The following is a 21,642-nucleotide window of genomic DNA, read 5'->3' as shown; positions in this document are numbered from 1 at the left end:
CAAGACCCCCGAAGCACGGTGAAATGATGAACCTAATAATGCATAGATGTGTGGTATATTTTAAAACACTCCTTTATACATAGGCCGGGTTTGTCGGGGCAAGTTTCACAGTGGAAAATAGTATCCTTTCTTATTCCCTTTTTATAGCAAACTTTGCACCTTTTTTGTGTCCTGCCCTTTTTTGCAGTGGAGGGGATTTCGTTAGGAAAATGCTGCCCTGGTACAATACGGGGGCCAGTACTAGAAGTACTGGGGCCCTCTGCCTGCTGGTTCCCAAATATTAGGCCCTTTATGACTTCCTCTTGAAAGTGCATAAATGGCTGGTAGAACGGAATAGCACGTAAGCGTTATACAGTGCCATCTGGATGATATACACGGCCAGCTTCTTGTACCAGATTTTTGTTTTCCGCAGGGCACTGTACGGCTTCAGTACCTGATCTGAAAGATCCACTCCGCCCATGTACCTATTGTAATCTAGGATACAATTAGGTTTTGAGGTGTGGGTACTGGTACCTCGTACAGGGACGGAGGTGGTACTGTCTCCGTGAATTGTTGTCAGTATAAGGACATCCCTCTTGTCCTTATATTTGACCAACAACATATTTTCGGTGGATTGTGCCCTACTTTCACCCCTTCTCAGTACTTGGGCAATGTGCGTTTTTGGGAGGCCTCTTTGGTTCTTGCGCACAGTACCGCAAGCTGCTGTACCTCTTGAACCAAGGGCCTTAAACAGGGGGATGCTAGTGTAAAAGTTATCTGCTCTACGGGGGCGTCTTTGAGGGGGTCCCTCATCACTAGAGGAGGAAGAGGAGCTTAAGACGAATCCTTCAAATTCCCCGCTTGCATCACTGGCTGTGTCAGAGTCAGAGGCAAGCATGGCATATTCCTCCTCCGCTGAATACATTCTTCTGGATGACTGGGATGACATTTGGGATGCCATTTTTATTTTTGTGTTTCTGTAAGTGTAATGTTTCAACACGTGTATAGTGTAGGGGGGGTACAAACTTTATTTCAACATGGGGGGTATGTAGTGTGTAGTGTGTATGTAGTGCAGAAAACAAAATACTTTATACAGGAATTTGATCCCAATAAAAAAAAAAAAAAATTAGATCAACCCTGTGCCAAAAATGCTGATCAGTGATGTACGTCACTGATCAGCGCTCAGCGGCCACAGGACACCCACAAAAGCAATGTGGGTGTAAAAACAATTTAAAAAAAATAAACCACAGCACTCTCCAAAAAAAAAAAAAAATTTAAAAAAACTGCAGAAAAAAAATTATATCAACCCTGTGCCAAAAATGCTGTTCAGTGATGTACGTCACTGATCAGCGCTCAGCGGCCACAGGACACCCACAAAAGCAACGTGGGTGTAAAAACAAAACCCCACTGCACTCTCCAAAAAAAAACAACTGCAGATCAGTGATGCAGTGATGCAACACTGATTAGCAGTGAGGGGCAGCAGGCACACAACTGTGGGTGCAACCTGACAGGGTATATATATATAAAAAAAAAAACTGCACCCCCAAAAAGTTGCTGATCAGTTAATTTATACTGATCAGCACAAAAGGGGGGGCAGCAGGGGGGGCAGCAGTCAGTTGCACAGGCAGCACAACCTTTGGTGCAACTGACAGGTATATATATATATAAAAAAAAAACCCTGCACCCCCAAAAAGTTGCTGATCAGCACAGATCTACTGATCAGCACAAAAGGGGGGGGGATGTTTTGCGCATGTGCCACTGGACCACCACTTGTGCGCATGCGTGAGACTTTGCAGATTTCAGATCCCTTGCGCAGATGCCGGGGCCCAGCTGACTGGGACTAGGTTTGCCTGTCCTCCTCTCTGGGGGTATGGGCAGCCATCCTACCATAGGCGTGCCAGAAAAAGGGTTGTGGTCTCTGTAAAAGGGATGTTGCTCTGCTTGTGAATCGTGCCTTCCATATTCTGCCACTGCAGAGGCATGGCCATTGCTTTGGGAGCTACTGGCCATGCCACCTGTCCCTCTCCCTATGGATAAGGGTACAGCATCTATTCATATTGGCCTACCAACTTTCCTACCACCAAAGGACAGTGTGGCCCACAGATGGGACAGTGGAACAGTCTCAGAATATTGGGAATCCTGCTAAAACCAGGACAGTTGGGTGGTAGTCAGACTCAGTCGCACACAGATGTACAATCTATGCTCTGATCTGTACTGAGCGTGTGCGGGGACCCAGCGCACACGGTGTAATGGTTACCTTGGCCCTAACGGTGTGGGCTTTGTATGTTCTCCCCGTGCTTGCGTGAGTTTCCTCAGGGGACTCCGGTTTCCTCCCACAATATACTGGTAGGTTATTTGGCTCCCAACAACAATTGACCCTAGAGTGTGTGTGCGTGTACATGTGGTAGGGAATATGGGGCCTGGTTCTGGTTGTTTTTCAAAAACAAAATCCTTCTTTAATGGACAAAACCATTCTGCACTGCAGGTGGGGCAGATGTAACGTGCAGAGAAAGTTAGATTTGGGTAGGGGGGGGGGGGTGTGTGATCAAACTGAAATAAAAATTGCAGCGTAAGAATAGAGCAGTCCTTATTTACCCTGCACAGAAACAAAATAACTCACCCAAATATAACTTTCTCTGCACCTGTTACATCTGCCCCACCTGCAGTGCACACAGTTTTGTCGCTTAAAGAAGGATTTTGCTTTTGCAAACCAACCAGAATCACCCCCCATAGATTGTAAGGGGTATGGATTATATGGTCGACCTATAGATGGTCGACAGTCATTAGGTCAACACCACTAGGTCGACATACTGGAAGGTCAACAAGGGTCTAGGTTGACATGGCACAAGGTAGACAGGTCGTTAGGTCGATACAAGCATTAGATCAACAGTCAAAAGGTCGACATGGGGTTTTTCACTGTTTTTTCTTACCCGAATGACGACACAGTCAACATGGAAACAGTTTTAAGTGCACCACATCCCCTGGCATGGCTCGCTGTGCTCACCATGCTTTGGGCGCGGTGCCTTGCTGCGCTTGGCACACTATTTTTTCTCCCATCACGCCCTAGTGGATGATCGGGCATCAAATACTGCATGTCGGCACATGTCAGCTCAAAAAACAGTGAAAAACCCCATGTCGACCTTTGTCTGTTGACCTACACCATGTCGACCTAATGCTTGTGTTGACCCAAAGACCTGTCGACCTTGTGTAATGTCGACCTAGACCCCTGTTGACCTTCCAGTATGTCGACCTAGTGGTGTCGGCCTAATGGCTGTCAACCATCTTTCTCCACTGGGGCAGGGACTGATGTGAATGTTCAAATATTCTCTGTACAGCACTGGAGGTCTGCTGCAACTTATGAAACACTGAAAGTCTGGTGGATCTGATGGATCACTGGACGTCGACTGAAACTAATGGAACACTGGAGGTCAGCTGGAACTGTTGGAACACTGGAGGTCTGGGGGAACTGATGGAACACTGGAGGTTGACTGGAAACGACGACACACCGGAGGTCGGCTGGAACTGATGAGACACTGGAGGTCGTCTAGAACTGATGGAACACCGGAGGTTAGCTGGAACTGATGGAACACCGGAGGTTAGCTGGAACGGATGGAACACTGGAAGTCGGCTGGAAGTGATGGAACACTGGAGGTCGGCTGGAACTGATGGAACACTGGAGGTCGGCTGGAACTGATGCAACACAGGAGGTCGTTGGCTGGAACTGATGGAACACTGGAGGTCGTTGGCTGGAACTGATGGAACACTGGAGGTCGTTGGCTGGAACTGATGCAACACTGGAGGTCGTTGGCTGGAACTGATGGAACACTGGAGGTCGTTGGCTGGAACTGATGGAACACTGGAGGTCGGCTGGTGCTGATGGAACACTGGAGGTCGGCTGGTGCTGATGGAACACTGGAAGTCGGCTGGAAGTGATGGAACACTGGAGGTCGGCTGGAACTGATGGAACACTGGAGGTCGGCTGGAACTGATGCAACACAGGAGGTCGTTGGCTGGAACTGATGGAACACTGGAGGTCGTTGGCTGGAACTGATGGAACACTGGAGGTCGTTGGCTGGAACTGATGCAACACTGGAGGTCGTTGGCTGGAACTGATGGAACACTGGAGGTCGTTGGCTGGAACTGATGGAACACTGGAGGTCGTTGGCTGGTGCTGATGGAACACTGGAGGTCGGCTGGTGCTGATGGAACACTGGAGGTCGGCTGGTGTTGATGGAACACTGGAGGTCGGCTGGTGCTGATGGAACACTGGAGGTCGGCTGGTGCTGATGGAACACTGGGGGTCGGCTGGTGCTGATGGAACACTGGAGGCCGGCTGGTGCTGATGGAACACTGGAGGTCGGCTGGTGCTGATGGAACACTGGAGGTCGGCTGGTGCTGATGGAACACTGGAGGTCGGCTGGGGCTGATGGAACACTGGAGGTCGGCTGGTGCTGATGGAACACTGGAGGTCGGCTGGTGCTGATGGAACACTGGAGGTCGGCTGGTGCTGATGGAACACTGGAGGTCGGCTGGTGCTGATGGAACACTGGAGGTCAGCTGGTGCTGATGGAACACTGGAGGTCGGCTGGTGCTGATGGAACACTGGAGGTCGGCTGGTGCTGATGGAACACTGGAGGTCGACTGGTGCTGATGGAACACTGGAGGTCGGCTGGTGCTGATGGAACACTAGTTGGATGTTGCCCTACTGTTCCTGGTTGTGAAAGGGCCTAAAAATACAGGTGGAACACTGCCACACATAGTATCCACTAAAACATACACAACAGGATGTGTGTGTACATCTGTCCCCTCAGCAGCAGGGGTACAGCCCCATATTCCAGCTTCTATACCCTTATGCCTTCAGAGGAAAAACTGCTTCAAAGAGATTTCCAGAGGGGTAAACAAACATTATGGGTGACATTCTATGCTTTGAGATAAATGCGCATGTTTTTTTAGCGCACCACATCGCCGCAAATCGCACTTTTTCAAATCGCATTTTTCAGTCAAAATTCGCATATTTAATGTGATGCGTTTTGGAGGCTGAAAAGTGCGAAGTGGTGCGATTTACGGCGAATTGGTGCACTGTCTTTAGTCCTGAAAATGTGCGATTTTCATGTCTGAAAATCGCACGTTTGCAGGAAAGCGCAAAGTAAAAAAAAAAAAACGCGCGCGGGGTCCCCCGCCAGAGCATAACCAGCCCCGGGCTCATTGAGCCGGTGCTGGTGACATAAAATCAGGGTCCCCGACAAATAGGGGTCCCCTTGATTTCATGAAACCAGCACCAGGCTCAAGGTCCGGCGCTGGTTCCCAAAATACGGGGGACAAAATGACTAGGGGTCCCCCGTATTTTAAGAACCAGCACCGGACCCAACCAGCCAGCAGGGTAATGCCACAGCCGGGGGACACTTATTATATAAGGTCACGCGGCCAAAGCATTAACCCCCTGGCTGGTCAGCATGGGCAGGGGTCCTGGGGAAGTGGGGACCCCCCCAATGAAGGGGTCCCCCCCCTCCAGGACTTACCAGCCCATGCTGATAGTCCGGGGCTGTCCCCGATGCCCCTGGGCGGTGGGCATCGGGCTGATGAATTGTGTAAAAAAAAGAAGTAAAACTATTGTTTTCTACTGGCGAACTATGAGTCCCAGCAAGCCTACCCCGCATGCTGGGACTTGGAGAACCACAAGTCCCAGCATGCGGGGCATTAAAGGGCCCGCTGGCACTTGTAGTTCTACAGTACAAAAAATAGTTAAAGAAAACACACTGACACCCTGAAAAATAAAAGTTTAATACACACACACACTGATACTTACCTACCTTGAGCCCGTAGGTCGGTCCCTGGATCCTGGGTCCGGGCTCCAGGGCAGAAGAGTCCGGTTCCGGGGCCTTGGTCCTGGTTCCGGGGCTGGTCCTGGGGCTCCGGGGCTCCTGGGCTGAAGAATCCGGGGTCCAGGATCCGAGGTAGTCCCCAGGGGTACCTAAGGAAGGAAATCCTACTCACCTGGTCCCCGGCGACGACCTCGGCATCCTCTCCGGCTGAAGCGCTGCTCCCATCTTGTACCCGGCTTACAGGACTTTCACCGGCGCAGAGATGTTTCTTCCTCGGCGTCTCTAGACAGAATGATTTCTGGCCAATCAGGAGCCGAGAAAGTCGGCTCCTGATTGGCCAGAAATCATTCTGACTAGAGACGCCGAGGAAGAAACATCTCTGCTCTAGATGCGCAGAGATGTTTCTTCCTCGGAGTCTGTATTCAGAATGATTTCTGGCCAATCAGGAGCCGACTTTCTCGGCTCCTGATTGGCCAGAAATCATTCTGTCTAGAGACGCTGAGGAAGAAACATCTCTGCGCCGGTGAAAGTCCTGTAAGCCGGGTACCAGATGGGAGCAGCGCTTCAGCCGGAGAGGATGCCGAGGTCGTCGCCGGGGACCAGGTGAGTAGGATTTCCTTCCTTAGGTACCCCTGGGGACTACCTCGGATCCTGGACCCCGGATTCTTCAGCCCAGGAGCCCCGGAGCCCCAGGACCAGCCCCGGAACCAGGACCAAGGCCCCGGAACCGGACTCTTCTGCCCTGGAGCCCCGGAGCCCGGACCCAGGATCCAGGGACCGACCTACGGGCTCAAGGTAGGTAAGTATCAGTGTGTGTGTGTTATGTGTGTATTAAACTTTTATTTTTCAGGGTGTCAGTGTGTTTTCTTTAACTATTTTTTGTACTGTAGAACTACAAGTGCCAGCGGGCCCTTTAATGCCCCGCATGCTGGGACTTGTGGTTCTCCAAGTCCCAGCATGCGGGGTAGGCTTGCTGGGACTCATAGTTCGCCAGTAGAAAACAATAGTTTTACTTCTATTTTTTTTACACAATTCATCAGCCCGATGCCCACCGCCCAGGGGCATCGGGGACAGCCCCGGACTATCAGCATGGGCTGGTAAGTCCTGGAGGGGGGGGACCCCTTCATTGGGGGGGTCCCCACTTCCCCAGGACCCCTGCCCATGCTGACCAGCCAGGGGGTTAATGCTTTGGCCGCGGGACCTTATATAATAAGTGTCCCCCGGCTGTGGCATTACCCTGCTGGCTGGTTGGGTCCGGTGCTGGTTCTTAAAATACGGGGGACCCCTAGTCATTTTGTCCCCCGTATTTTGGGAACCAGCGCCGGACCTTGAGCCTGGTGCTGGTTTCATTAAATCAAGGGGACCCCTATTTGTCGGGGACCCTGATTTTATGTCACCAGCACCGGCTCAATGAGCCCGGGGCTGGATATGCTCTGGCGGGGGACCCCGCGCTCGTTTTTTTTTTTTTTCATTTTAACCATTTTTTGTTTTTTTTTTAACACCAGAACCCTTCACAGAACATTGCGATCTGTGCAGGGTTCTGGCTGTTTCGCCAAACAGAACCTGGTCTGAAATAAGTGCGCTAATTAGACACCTAAAAAGTGCGATTTGCAAATGCGCATTGCATTAAATAAGCGAGTTGTATACTGTTCTGTACGAAAACATCTGGATGCGATAAAAATGCGAATTAATCTTGCACTTTTGGTCAGCATGCATTAACGCACATAATATGCGATTTCTGTCCCTTAGCGCATCCTATTAAATATGCGTTTTGAAGGACAAATGCGATATCGCCATTTTTTGGACTAATTAACGCAAAAAAAAGCAAATCGCAGCACATAGAATGTCACCCTATATATATATATATATATATATATATATATATATATATATATATATATATATATATGTATATATATATATATATATATATATATATCTCTTATATATTTGGCTACATCTGTCACTCAAAGTGTGTCTGGAGCTATAACGCTGGGTGGAGCCTCTGACTCACATGACTGACTCACATGACAGAGAACCAGCCCAGTGAGCCCACAGACAGTGCCAGACACCCTCTGCCTCTCCATGTTACACAGCAAAGACACAGCTACACACCAGACACACCAGGTGAGCGCCCCACACCTCCATACCTCCCAACATGACCCTCTCCAGGAGGGACAGAATGCTATGTTTGTGGACTTCCATCTTAATTTATGATTGTCATCACCTGTCATTTTAAACAGGGTAATTGATAAGAAAGGTGTTTAAGCACAGGTGATGGTAATCCATAAATTAAGAAGAAAGTCCAGAAACAGAGCAATGTGTCCCTCCTGGAGAGGGTCATGTTGGGTATGCACCTCCCTCCCTCCCCCCCCCACCCCATTTACGGCATCCCCACGATTAAATGGCACATGCAAAACACTGACATGGCTATGGTCGACAATGAAAAAGGTTGACAAGATGTTTTCATATTCATTCTCATGTGTCGACATGGACACCAATGAAGTGCCACACTTACATGTGTTGACCTTTCTGTGTTGATTTTTTTCTTGTGGCGATTCGCAGCACCCCCCGCGACCCCCCTCCCGCGATTTGCAGCACACCCCCCGCAATTCGCAGCACGCCCGGTGACTCCCGCGATTCGCGGCCCCACCCCGTGACACCCCCCCTCCTGCAATTCACGGCACCCCGTGACCCCCCCTCCCACGATTCGCGCCAACCCCCCGGGCCCCCCCTCCCGCGGTTCACGGTGCCCCCACGACCCCCCCTACCGCGATTCCCCACCCCTGACCCCCCCTCCTGTCATTGCGGCAACCCCCCCGCCCCCGCGACCCACCCTCTCGCGATTCACTGCAACCCCCCCGCGCCCCCCCATCCCACGATTCGCGGCACCCACACCCCCCCCCCCCGCGACCCCCCCTCCCGCAATTCACGGCATCCACCCAGGACCCCTCCTCCCGTAATTCGCGGACACCCCTCACCTCCTCCCTCCCACCCCCGCGTGTGATTCACAGCAACCCCAGGATTAAATGGCACATGCAAAACACTGGCACGGCTATGGTCGACAATGAAAAAGGTTGACATGAGTTTTTGAAGATTTATTTTTCTTTTTTTGAATGTTTTCATATTCATTCTCATGTGTCGACATGGACACCGATGAAGTGCCACACTTATGTCAACATTTACATGTGTTGAACTTTCTGTGTTGATTTTTTCTTGTAGCAATTTTTTTCCAGTGACAACTATGAACTATGTGCACGTCAACCTACACATCATCAACCAATTCTTTGTATAATATATAACACCTGTTCTGTTTTACTGTAGGTGTTTTAATTCAGACCTTTTACTGCTACTATTACTGTTTATGTAAATGCTTCTGAATGACAGCAACATCCTACCATCCTTCTACAAGAATATATAACCAACTAGGTAATTCATCGCGCCCCGTGCCCCCCCCCCCTACCGCAATTCACGGACCCCCCGCGCACCCCCCCTCCCGCGATTCGCAACCCCCCCTTGCGCAATTCACGCCCCCTCCCACGCTTTGCGGACCCCCGCCCTCTCCCGCGATTCACCGACACCTGCGCCCCCTCCCTCCCTTGATTCACGGCACCCCCGCGCCCCTTCCGCAATTCACGGCACCCCTAAGCCCCTCTTTAGTCCCCCGTATACTCACACACCCCTATCACTACCCAGCTTCCTGCTCTCCTGAACCGTAACTTCCACCACTGGGGAGTCGCTGACGCTGTTTTGCCCACATGCCCCTATCATGCCTCATAGCCCAGCCTCCTGCTCTCATGCACCCGAACTCCCACCCAGTAGGAGGAGACACTGACTAAGGGCCACCATCCTGTACTCCTGTACTGCCACGCTGGACCCTCACCCACTGGCAGAAGCTGCACAGTATCTCCCACCCTCCTCTTTAGTCCCCCTTATGCCCACACACCCCTATCACTACCCAGCCTCCTGTTTTCCTGTGTCGTGACCTCCGCCAGTAGGGAGCCACTGACTCAGAATTACCCTACTATACTATTGCACACACACACCTAAACAACATGCACACACAGCCCCCCCCCACACCCACAAATGTCACTGTACCATCCACACTATCAATGTACATCTTACTCTGTAACCGCTTTTTAATTAAACAAAACAATACACACCCCTTCCACATCATATGCTCTCTATGTAACACATTTCACCTATAACTCAAGTTGCAATACAGGCATCTTACATACAATTCTAACCATATTTCTCACATACAAATGTTCACAAATTAAGGGGGCGCAGCTAGGGATGCCAATCCCGGGGCATTTTTTCAATCCCGGGAATCGGGATTGAAAAATGCTCAATCCCGGGATTCCCGGGATCCCGGGATTGGCATCTCTAACTCAGTTTAGGCCAAAAAACACGCTACAATAAAACAAGAAGCCCAGTCCACCCCCTGCTTCAGCCGCCCCGCACATTCATTTACTTACACCGGCGGCCAGGAGCAGGGCAGACAGGAGCGGGAGGCGTCGGCGGCGGTAGCAGCAGCAGCAGAGCCGACGGCTGACACTGCCAGGTCCGGTCCAGCGGGCGGGCGGGCAGCAGAGCGGGCGGCCGACGCTGCCAGGTCCGGTCCAGCGGGCGGGCAGCAGAGCGGGCGGCCGACGCTGCCAGGACCAGTTCCAGGTCAGAGATGATTCTGGAGCAGGTATGGGCAGTCCGACCTGCGCAGCGTGATGGTCAGAGGTCACGCTGCGCAGGTCGGACTGCCCATACCAGTTACAGACTGCAGTCTGGGGATCAGGAACTCCTGGGTAGCGTCTGAGCACTCGCTCAGACGCTGCCCGGCATTAGATATGCGCATGCGCATATAATCCCGAAATCCCGGGATTGGAAGATCCAATCCCGGGATTCAAATCCCGGCGTTTTTTAGGCCAAATCCCGGGATCCCGCCGATCCCGATCCCGGGATTGGCCACCCTAGGCGCAGCCCCTTACGACGGTGTGAAGAGCGCCCGTAGGGCGTGATGAATCACCTAGTATATATATATATATATATATATATATACACTGAAGGAAAAATGCAGTAAGAATTCAGTTTTCTTCATTTTTTTCACATTTCATTATGTACTAAGCCTGGCAATAGATCCTCCCAGCATCCCCAGCAGCCATCTCCTCCTTCTGTACGTGCACAGATGTACTCATGGGTCATAAACCTGGGAGTCCAGTGACTGGCGCTGATCACACAGGCGGCTCTTATGGCGAGGTCTGTCCTTTGCGGTACTAATCGCATATGTTAGAATGTATGCCATTAGTCTAAGCGTGCTGTGTGGTGGGACGTATCGCACGAGGTTAGTATTTCCCACCCACAATGTTCTCCTGGGATCACTGGCTCAGCCTTATGTGGTTCCAGGTCATTGTCCGAGGATAGCCATAAATAAATACCAGATCCAGATCTTACAGACATTGGCTTAGACCAGCTGCATCCGGTTGTAGAGTTGAACCTGTGATTCATGATTCTAGATCAGTGATTTTCAACCTTTTTACCTTGCGGCACACTAAATAAGTTAAAGTTAAATTGCCAAGGCACACCTTGAGACCCACACAGGGCAAAACACATTGGCTCCTACAGGAAAAAATACAAACCTATTGGCCCCAGAAAAAAAAACAATCACACTGGTCCCCACAGGTAACAGAAATAAAATACATTGGCCCTTTATATGAAAGGACGACACCAGTAAATAACAGTTGAACTGATGGTGGCTGTAAACCGGTTTGGGCATCTCTAGATCTGGGGGCGCACTTGAGAACAGCTCAAGGCACACTAGTGTACCATGGCACAGTGGTTGAAAAACACTGTTCTAGAGGCTGCAATTCTACAACCCTGGCGTCAGAGTTCATAGTATGGGTGGTTTCTGGTGCAATGAATACTCCATGTATGCTGCAGCTATGCCCTGTCGTATAAGAACTGACATTCATCTATAAGGACACTCATGGGACCTATGAAACAGCGGCAGAGGCCGGTAAAGTCTCCGGTGAATTCTTAGGCAGATAGCAGTCACTTCCTGTGGTGTTACTAACTAGAGGCTTGGAGGCCCTGCCAAACTCCCAATGTGGGACTAATGTCCGATTTCTATAATCCAAGCCAAATGGAACCAGCAGACGTGGAGAGAGCCATACAGAAGGCGGGCCAGACGCTCTGCCAGGGACAGACACACGAACAGGCAGTCGCTGGGGTACCTACAGGGACATCAGCCTTCACTGGTGGAGCCCAAAGACACCAGTGGAGGGTGGAGGCAGACAGTCGGGGGACTCAGATGGGCCAAACAGGCAGCAGTGTTGGCGTGGTTGTGGAAATCCATGACCATCGGAACATTACCTAACGTTGCAGCTGTCATTGCTAGAGGAGTCCTACATCCTGGCAGGGTGCCGAATGCCCTCTTGACCGATGTCATAATGCCAACTGTTGAATGCCTGACAGTCGGGATCCCGACTTACAAGTTCTATTCTGCCTCGTGGGGGTCCACGACCCCCATAGAGTGAGAATACAACCTGTGGCGAGTGCAGTGAGCCACCGAGCCCGCAGCGTTGCACTCGCCCCCCCTGTTGGACCACCAACTGTCATAATCCAGACTGTTGGAGAGCTATACCACACCCTCCTGGCACATCGGGGGGACTCTCTGTCTATGGCGTGTACTGTTACCTCGTAGTTCGGTGAGCTGTAAGCGTTTGTCTAGGTTTCATGTGTTTATACGCTTACTCTAATAACAATACTCTATGTGGTGCCTCCTCTATGTTTGAGGTACATGAATATAAGTGGTTTGTATGACACAGGAGGGGATATTTCACATGCTACAAATTTTAGATTTTTTTATGGAGGAATATCTACTGTCCACCACCCAGAATTATTTGGACGGGTCAGGGTCTTGTTGGTAGTATATTCTTATTTATAGTGGATTATACTTCTACAGGGACATGTTGGACTAGTATTACCTTGCCTTCATAGGTATGAATGGTCAGAGTTCATGGGGTGCACATGATAAGGTGAAATTAAATCTTGCCCAAGATCCTTCTGCTTTGCCCAAGTGCTGACATATGGTGATTTCCTGCAACAGGAACATCATTCAGATGTCCTGAGGGTTCTGTCAGCACCTTCTAGTATGGTCAGGAGGTGACCCACACACTTATCCCAGCTGTGTTTATGTAAGCATTAATATTAAGGTTCTCAATACAGGCGCACAGACGCAAAGTAACCGCAAGACTGTCTGCTGGAACTTCCTCTGCAGGTCTCTCGCCATATTGTTTCCAGCACATAGGAACTGTCAGCGCTGACCAAGGAGTCTCTCCCACTGTCCCGCTCAAACTGCTCCAGAGCTCTATCCTATAATATAGGAGTGCTCTCCGCTCTCTCATTTCCATCTCTATCATCCTCCAATTCTCTCTCCTTCAGTTCTCCCTCCTTTATCCATCAGTTTCATCTCCTCCATCCATCATTTCTCTCTCTTTCCACCTCCCTCAGTAATATCTCCTTCATCTGTGTTTTTTCTCTTGGATCTCTCAGGTCTCTATCCTTTCCTCAGTTCTCTCTCCTTCAGTACTCACTTCTCTCGTCTTCCTCCCTTCCCCAGTCATTTCTCCTTCTTCCAGTTCTCCCTCTTTCATCTCTTTTTTTCTCCTTCACCTCTCAAATCTCTCTCCTTATTCACAGTTTTCTCTTCTTCATCCCTCAGTTATCTATCCTTAATATCTGTTTTCTCTCCTTCATCCCTGAGTTCTCTCTCCTTCATTCCCAAGGGCTCTTCAGCTCTCAGTTATTTCTTCTATTTAATCTATCAGTTATCTCTCCTTATCTCAGTTCTCTCTGCTTTCTCAACAATATTTCCTTTATCTCTCAGTTCTCTCTCCTTCATTTCTGTTCTCTCCATTATGCCCAGTTGTTTCTCCTCCCTCCCTCCCTCCCTCCGTAATTACTCCTACCTCTCCTAGTTCTCTCTCCTTCATCTCTGTTTTTTTTCATTCTGGGGTAGATTTATTAAGCTCGGTGAAGTGATAAAGAGTCTGGTTTTTATCACCGGCCAATCAGCTCCTACCTGTCATTTTTCAAACCAAGCCTGTAACTACACAGCTAAGAGCTGATTGGCCGGTGATAAAAACCAGACACTTTATCACTTCAACGAGCTTAATAAATCTGCCCCTAAGGTCATTCCTCAGTTCTCTATCCTTCATTCCTCAGTTCTCTATCCTTCCTCAATAAAGTCTGTCTCCTCCTTTAGGTCACTCCTTAATCCCTCTGTTCTTTTTCCTTTCATATATCAGTTATCTCTCATGTATCTTTTCCAGTTCTCTCTCCTTCATCCTATATTATGCTCTTTTTCATCTCTCCTTCCTCTCTCAGTTCTCTCTCACTCCTCAGTTCTCTCTCCTTCCTCTCTCAGTTCTCTCTTTCACTCCACTTCACATCCTCTCTAATATATCTATTGTTTCCCATTTATTCCTCAATGATCTCTCTTTTATTTCTCACTTCTCTAACCTTCCTCAGTAAACTCTCCATCCTCTCTCAGGTCTCCCTTTTCTCTCTCAGTTGTCTCTTTATCCCTTTCTCAGTAGTCTCATTCCTCTCCCAGTTCTATCTCCTTCACCTCTCAGTAATTTATCATTTGTTTCTCTCTCCTAAATCTCGATTTTCTCATGTTTATTCCCTCAATTCTCTCTCCTTCACCCCTTAGTTAATCCCATAATTAATTGCAGTTTTTCTCTTCTTCATTTGTTATTTCTCTCTCTCCTTCTTCTCTCAGTTCTCTTCTTCATCTCTCAGGGGCAGATTAATTAAGCTCGGTGAAGTGATAAAGTGTCTGGTTTTTATCACCGGCCAATCAGCTCCTGACTGTGAAGTTGCAGGCTTGGTTTGAAAAATGACAGGTCGTGATAAAAACCAGACACTTTATCACTTTACTGAGCTTAATAAATCTTCCTCTCAGTTCTCTCTTCATCTCTCAGTTCTCTTTTTACTCCTTCAGTTCTCTCTTCTTCCTCCTTCAGGTTCTCTCTTATTCATCTCTCAGTTCTCTTTTCTTCACCTCTCAGATCTCTCAGTTCTCTCTTATTCTTCTCTCAGTTCTATTCTTCCTCCTTCAGTTCTATCTTCTTCCTTCCTCAGTTTTCTCTACTGTATCTCTCAGATCTCTCCTTCATCTCTCTGATCTCTCCTTCATCTCAGTTCTCTTTTCTTCCTCCTTCAGTTTTCTCTACTTCCTCCTTCAGTTATCTCTTCTTCATCTCTCAGTTCTCTACTTCCTCCTTCAGTTCTCTTCTTCCTCCTTCAGTTCTCTTCTTCCTCCTTCAATTCTCTTCTTCCTCCTTCAGTTCTCTCTTCTTCATCTCTCAGTTCTCTTCTTCCTCCTTCGGGTTCTCTCTTCTTCATCTCTCAGTTCTCTTCTTCCACCTTCGGGTTCTCTCTTCTTCATCTCTCAGTTCTTTCTTCTTCATCTCTCAGATCTATAATCTTTTGGACAGGTGACTAGCTCCCATTACATACAGTTTAGTGATTTTATAGCATGTCACTGCTCCATTCCCACTCCAGTCAGCAGTGTGGGGTCCTCAGAGGGAGGGGTGCCGGCATTATCGGCAGTGAGGGGATGGCGGTGTGCCGGCTGTGTCGGCAGTGTGGAGGTGCCGATAGTGTGTAAAGATTTGGGGGTGCCAGATGTACTGGCAGCGTCCTTAGTGTGGCTCCATCTTCAGCACCAGCCCATTGATTTTCATTGATTTTTATGGGACCTTTGGATCTGGCTGAGCCAAAACCACAAGGCCAGACAGTGGGATCTCCAGATATTGGCTCAGATGGAGATGTAAGGCAGAGGGGAGATCTGAGCTGCGGCTCGGATCACCTCGGGTTCCCGATATTCGAGCGGGTATGCATTTCAGGAGATCCAAACAGCTCCTCTCTATCTAAAATAACATGATATGGGTATGAAAACATCTTAGTGAAAATCTTGTTAGTAAATCGGCCGCTCACGCTCCAGGTCACTCCAATACTTAGCCGGTGGTTGTACATCATGGTTCTGTGCCATCTGGCAACTGCAGCCTCAGTACCTTTACCACAGGATCAGGCACAGAGTACATATACCTATCATCATTACTTACTGCATGTGGTATCAGCTCCCCTGACATGTGTCACTACCTCAGTGCAGGGGACACCAAGATGCCGACACAAAATGTCCATAGACAGATCATTAGAGCATAGAGATTTACTGAGTCCATGGATAAATCAGTCAGGCAGCCTTCAGGGATGACACAGGAAACTTTATTAATGCTGAACAATGTGACAAAGGATTTACACAATGCAGTGCGTCCTCCCTATATACACAATGCAGTGCGTCCTCCCTATATACACAATGCAGTGCAGCATACACTATACAGGCCGAGTACCGTCTGACCAGTCCCTGTTTCTCAGCACATATCAGGGTATAATGGCCGACGGCTACCAGCAGACGTGATTGGGCAGCGGCTCCTGCTCGTGTTCATACACCTCCACCTCACATATGTGCAGGTACTTCCCCGCGCCAGGAACGACTACGCTGACGTAGCGACCTTCCATCCCGTTACAGCAGAGCGTGGCGATGTGACCGGCCCCGGAGATGACTCCACAGCTGCGGATAAAGGAGAAGAGGAGAGTTGTAGTGTGACTGGCTGGAGATCCCTCCACAGCACCCGTTATACAACTATTATCACCCGTGGCAGGGGTGTGGCCTGATGGCGTGAAGCTGGCCCGACCTCCCATAGTGCCCAGCTGCTACTCATAGAGTGGGTAAGTTTAGGGATGGCCATCGATGTTTAGAAAACATTGATGGTTTATGGCCGATGTCGAATAGTTATGACATTGATGGGGAGAACCAGATGGTTTCCCACCATCGATGTCAAGCTTAAATTAATAGTTTTGTTTTGTTTTTTTCCTGGGCGGAGCGCCCAGGACACCCGTGAAGCCCCACCCCTGCATTCTGATTGGTCCACATGCCAATCAGTCAAAGATAATGGATGACCATCTATATATAGAAACATCGATGGTCATCCATTGCATAGTTATACACCATCGATGGCCAGTTGCACTTTTGGCAAACATCGATGTCAAGGGCAACGATGGCCATCCTTAGAAAGTATAATGTACTGTACACAACCTGCACTGGGGCAGATGTATTAAGCCTGGTGAAGAGATAAACTGGAGATAAAGTGGGAGGAGATAACGCACCAGTCAATCAACTAACAACTGTCATATTTCCAACAAAGCTGATTGGCTGGTGCGTCATTTCCTTCCACATTATCTCCACACCGGGCTCAATACATCTTCCCCACTGTTAATTCCTATGAACAGAGCCTTGATTTCCCATTGGTTGATGGCAGCCATCTTTTTGTAGCCTGCCAAGAGGGTGGCCATTTTCCCTTAGCCCCTGCTGCCCAGCTCTTACACTCAACTAGCATTAAAGAGAGCCACCATTCCAGCTTCCTTCTCCCCTTTAGCAGAGCTTTGTCCTAGCCAGCAGCAAATCAGTATCAGCAGCTGCTTGTACAGTACATGAGATTGGTCATTTAAGCTGTCGCATCCTTGGTAATGCCTCCCTTGTGACTTGGCAGGTAATTACTCAGACATGTCTGCCGCTTCCTTCTGGATGAAGAGCCTCATGAATTTATGTCAATATTAAATAGAGTTTGCCGACGTTATGACCCTGACCGATATGTCGACATTCACAAAGGTCACAGTAGGAGGTCACCATTGGTGATGCCGATATAAATGTCATACTGGGTCAATATTCAAACAACTGTAACAATGAAACGTTTCGCTGGAGGAAATAACTTGGAGAGGATGTTCTCCAAGTTATTTTCTCCAGCGAAACGTTTCATTGTTACAGTTGTCCAGGTCCAGATCACCACTATGGTAATGGGGATGGTAGACTTGCTACCTGTGAGGCAGAAGAGGAGGAGATGGTGGCGGAGCCCAGTCAGTCTGTGTCATACAATTATAACAGGGACTCTCATACTATTATACTATGGGACCACTCCCGACAGTAAAATGAGCAGGGCCGGATTTAGGGGTCAGGCCGCCCTTAGGCACAACATATTTGGCTGCCTCCCATATTAGGCATGTGGTGTGATGATTATTAGGCATGTGGTGTGATGATTATTAGGCGTGTGGTGTGATGATGTCACACACATTAGTTTGTATTGGACCCAGCTCAGCTGTTCCCGCCCCTGCACACCCATTCTATACACAGCAGCCTCCGGGACGCGGGACCGTGATTCATGTGACTATTTTATTATGTGCCTGGCCGAGTGGGCAGCAGCGAGTGACGTGCTGTACTGCCGCCATCATGAACCATGCCGGTGGTGGCACTGCTAATCACTCCCCACTGCCCACTCGGCCATGCACATAATAAAAGAGTCAGTGACTCAGGGGGTATTCAATCCTTGTTGCTATTTTCGACAGGGAAAATAGGGGCGGGCGCATATTCAATGCTGTCTTTCCTGATAGCATTGAAGAGGCAGAACGACAGAACGGGTTTGACTATAACGGCCGGGAATTGTCCCGATAACGGGCGAATCTCAACAATCGCCCCCTTTTCACCGATCGGCAGGTGTGACATTGAATCCCGCCTGGTTATATGCTGTTGAACAAAACGAAAATGAGCCAGGGTGACGGCTTTCGGGACAGTCGTGACCCAGGATTGAATATACCCCCTCAGACTGACAACTGCTGCCCGTAATAGGTGCCACCCCTAGGTGTGTGCCTCAAGGCCTAGTAACAAATCTGGTCCTGAAAATGAGCACAGAACCCCACAAGATGCGATCACTTCATTTCTCACACATCACACGGAAGGGTACAACTTTTAAGTTTATAACTGTGACCTGTGGTGGCAGGGAGAGGATAACGCGGGGAGGCAGGGAGAGGATAACGCGGGGAGGCAGGGAGAGGATAACACGGGGAGGCAGGGAGAGGATAACGCGGAGAGGCAGGGAGAGGACAACGCGGGGAGGCAGGGAGAGGACAACACGGGAGAGGACAACGCGGGGAGGCAGGGAGAGGACAACGCGGGGAGGCAGGGAGAGGACAACACGGGGAGGCAGGGAGAGGTGTGGAAGTCTAGGTGCACACACGCCATTTTGTGATAGTATGGCCGCCATTTTGGTTCGCAGAGTTGCGCAAATAAAGTTTCCATACCCGAGTATGTGTGACAAAGTGGACCAGAAGAGTAGACATACTATCACACATAAATTCATAATAACACACTTACACGAAATGAAATATAGTTAAAGGTTTAGAACGCCACACATAGCTTAGTTAGCCCTGCACCCGTCTGTCTGTATCGTGTTTAGTACCGTTCCGTTCAGTTCATTATGCGAAGTATTCCGGTCATTGCGAATATTTCGCAATATACACTGCCCGATAGTTATGGACATAATCCATATTCCAGAGACAGTTTCTGTTGAAAGTAGGTAACAAAGGAAACTAGATGAAACCAGTTCTTATCCCTGCTGACGCCGAAACCATCAAACAAAGGACTCTTAAAGTTCACTCCCCTGCACCTATTCAGACCAGGTGCAGCGTCTAACCCCCAATCACAGTGGACCTGACATATGATCTCTGACCAATGAGAACGGCCTTTGACCTCCCCTTTCTGACCCTATAAGATAGGCGACCCAGAGCAGCCAGGGTCTCTTCGGCACATCTACCTTCCCATGACTTTTCTACCGGACTATAGTTCAGCCCTGAACGATAGTGAGCTCTGACCGGACTGCACTTCGCATATTTGATGAGACGGGTAACGGTTGCATTAACGGTATTTATACTTATTGTATAGTTGGCTGGTTGTGTCTTGTATCTGTATTCTTTCCCCTTAGCAGAGCCTGTTTAGTATTCATTGTTAGTATATTGTATTACTTGTTATACCTGTTTATTCTTATTTCTGTAACCCCCTTTTGTCCATTAGGGACTTAAATACAACCTTTTTCAGGAGTTCTTATCTCCTTATTTCTATACAGTGGTCGTGTCTGTTTATTCGCATAATAGCGACAAGGTATATTACGGACACTGTCCTATAAGGTATATTCGCAGATTAGAGACAAAGTACTGCGAAGGAATCTCTGATTAAGGTATTGGTTCTTGGTGTACATAATACAATAAAAGGTACGCTACGCTGCGCTACGCTTTGTTCGCACGTAGTTAGGTATAAAGGGTACGTTGGTTGCGGACTTATTACGTAACCAGCGCTTTTCACTTATTGTCTCTCTGGTCATATTTAATCGTCATTAACAATTGGGGGCGCGTCCGTCCGCTCCACATTCCAGAACTCAGTACCAGGCGTGCGACCCGACCTATACCAGCAAAAGGGTGGAAGTATTATCCATTGCTGGATAGGCCGGGTCCGCGGCGGTGCGGGGTTCGGGAAGTGCTAGCGTCGAACCCGGAGCACAATAAGTGAAAGCCACGTGTTTAAAGCATATCATACCTACGTGTTTAGTAAACTGTACTTCTGCCTGCCACAAGTAGTTTAACGGGGTATAGTGTCTTGGGCTGCTTGTTTATTATAGTATATGTACCACGTGCGATAAGGTTCGCACACGTGGAGTCTGTGTTTATTATAGTACATAGAGGATCCCCTCTGTGCAAAACTATAACTTTTATTGTTAGTTACTGCAAAACCAGAGACTCCGCCACGTGGCGACAAGCCCTGGGCCTTTTTGCAGTAACGTAAAGCGTCTATTGTGTATTACGCAAGGTGCGCGCGCACGTGCCCATATCGGGAAATTTTCGCATCTTTGTACGTGATTTACGGATTAAGTGCGGGATTTATTTCGCATCTTGATACGTAACTTTCGGACGGAGTTAAGGGATTTATTCCACATTTAGGCGCAATTACTGCGTATAGCGAAACCCGAGTGCAACCTTGCAAATATACTATAGAACACGTGGGTGGCCGATTCATCGGCGGCCTGTGAACAGCGCATGTACACACGTGGCTGTTCATTGGTACTGCACATGCAGCACACATAGGAACTCAAAGGTGAACAGTATTGAACCACTAGCTTTATTTAAACAGTATAGCAATATACTGTGGATAAGGTGGTGATTAAATAAGGAGAAAATAAGTTTTTTTTTCTTTTTGTTCATTTTCTCATTAAGCAAGCAACTCAAGCATTATTTTAATAGATTCCTATAGCGTATTATAAGGGATTTATACCTGCATAAGTATCTAGTGAAAAGCTACCAGCCTGGGAAGATTTTCTGTACAGAAATATTTCAAATATATGCATAAGACCAAGGTGTAACCAGCGCCCAGTGTGAAAAATAACTGAGGCGAACGGGTGTGTGACGACACGACTCAAGCGCAGTGTAGTCCAGTGTAGGACAGTCCGGGTAGGACAGGGTTCACGTGACGACGTGCCCATAGGAACTGCCCCTTCAGTGGAATTGATTCCGCTAGGAGGGTACAAGAAGATACATCGGAACGCACTTGTTTCCGATTAGCTACTTTAGAAATCCAATTTTTGGGGGTATAGGAAAACAAGTTTGTTATACCCTGGAAAAATTGTGCCGCACCAAGCAAGTTGGCTAGAAGTTTGCTGCTAGTTGAAAGACTTGGTGATTGAGTATCGTACCTCGTATCCTTCGCACCTGCTTGACTGTGGGATGTTCTAGGAAGCTGTAGAAGTGAGTGTTTGGGGAGCTCTCAGATAATTAATAACCCACCGATATCTATTAAGCTGTGAACGTTTATTCCTGTAATTATGGGTAATAACGGGTCACGCTGTGATAACGTGCATGTTAGGGAGGAAGCAAGCCGGCCAAAAGGATCGGCTGCTTT

General features: G+C 48.7%; 1 protein-coding gene across 1 annotated transcript in view; it reads right to left on the bottom strand.

Annotated features, from left to right (window-relative positions):
- Positions 1-16,110: 16,110 nt before the first annotated feature.
- The window catches only part of LOC146005630 (fucolectin-like), a 31,774-nt gene continuing 26,242 nt past the window's right edge, over positions 16,111-21,642 (bottom strand). The window contains exon 3 of the mRNA XM_083144987.1: positions 16,111-16,437. Within this exon, the coding sequence (XP_083001113.1) occupies positions 16,269-16,437 (169 nt within the window). The 3' untranslated portion in view covers positions 16,111-16,268. The remainder of the gene's footprint in view (positions 16,438-21,642) is intronic.

Source organism: Crinia signifera, chromosome 5 (assembly GCF_055691185.1).
Source record: "Crinia signifera chromosome 5, ASM5569118v1, whole genome shotgun sequence".
NCBI classification, from domain to species: Eukaryota; Metazoa; Chordata; class Amphibia; order Anura; family Myobatrachidae; genus Crinia; species Crinia signifera.
The sequence above is the reverse complement of the archived record's forward strand: the minus strand, read 5'-3'. Positions and strand labels throughout refer to the sequence as shown.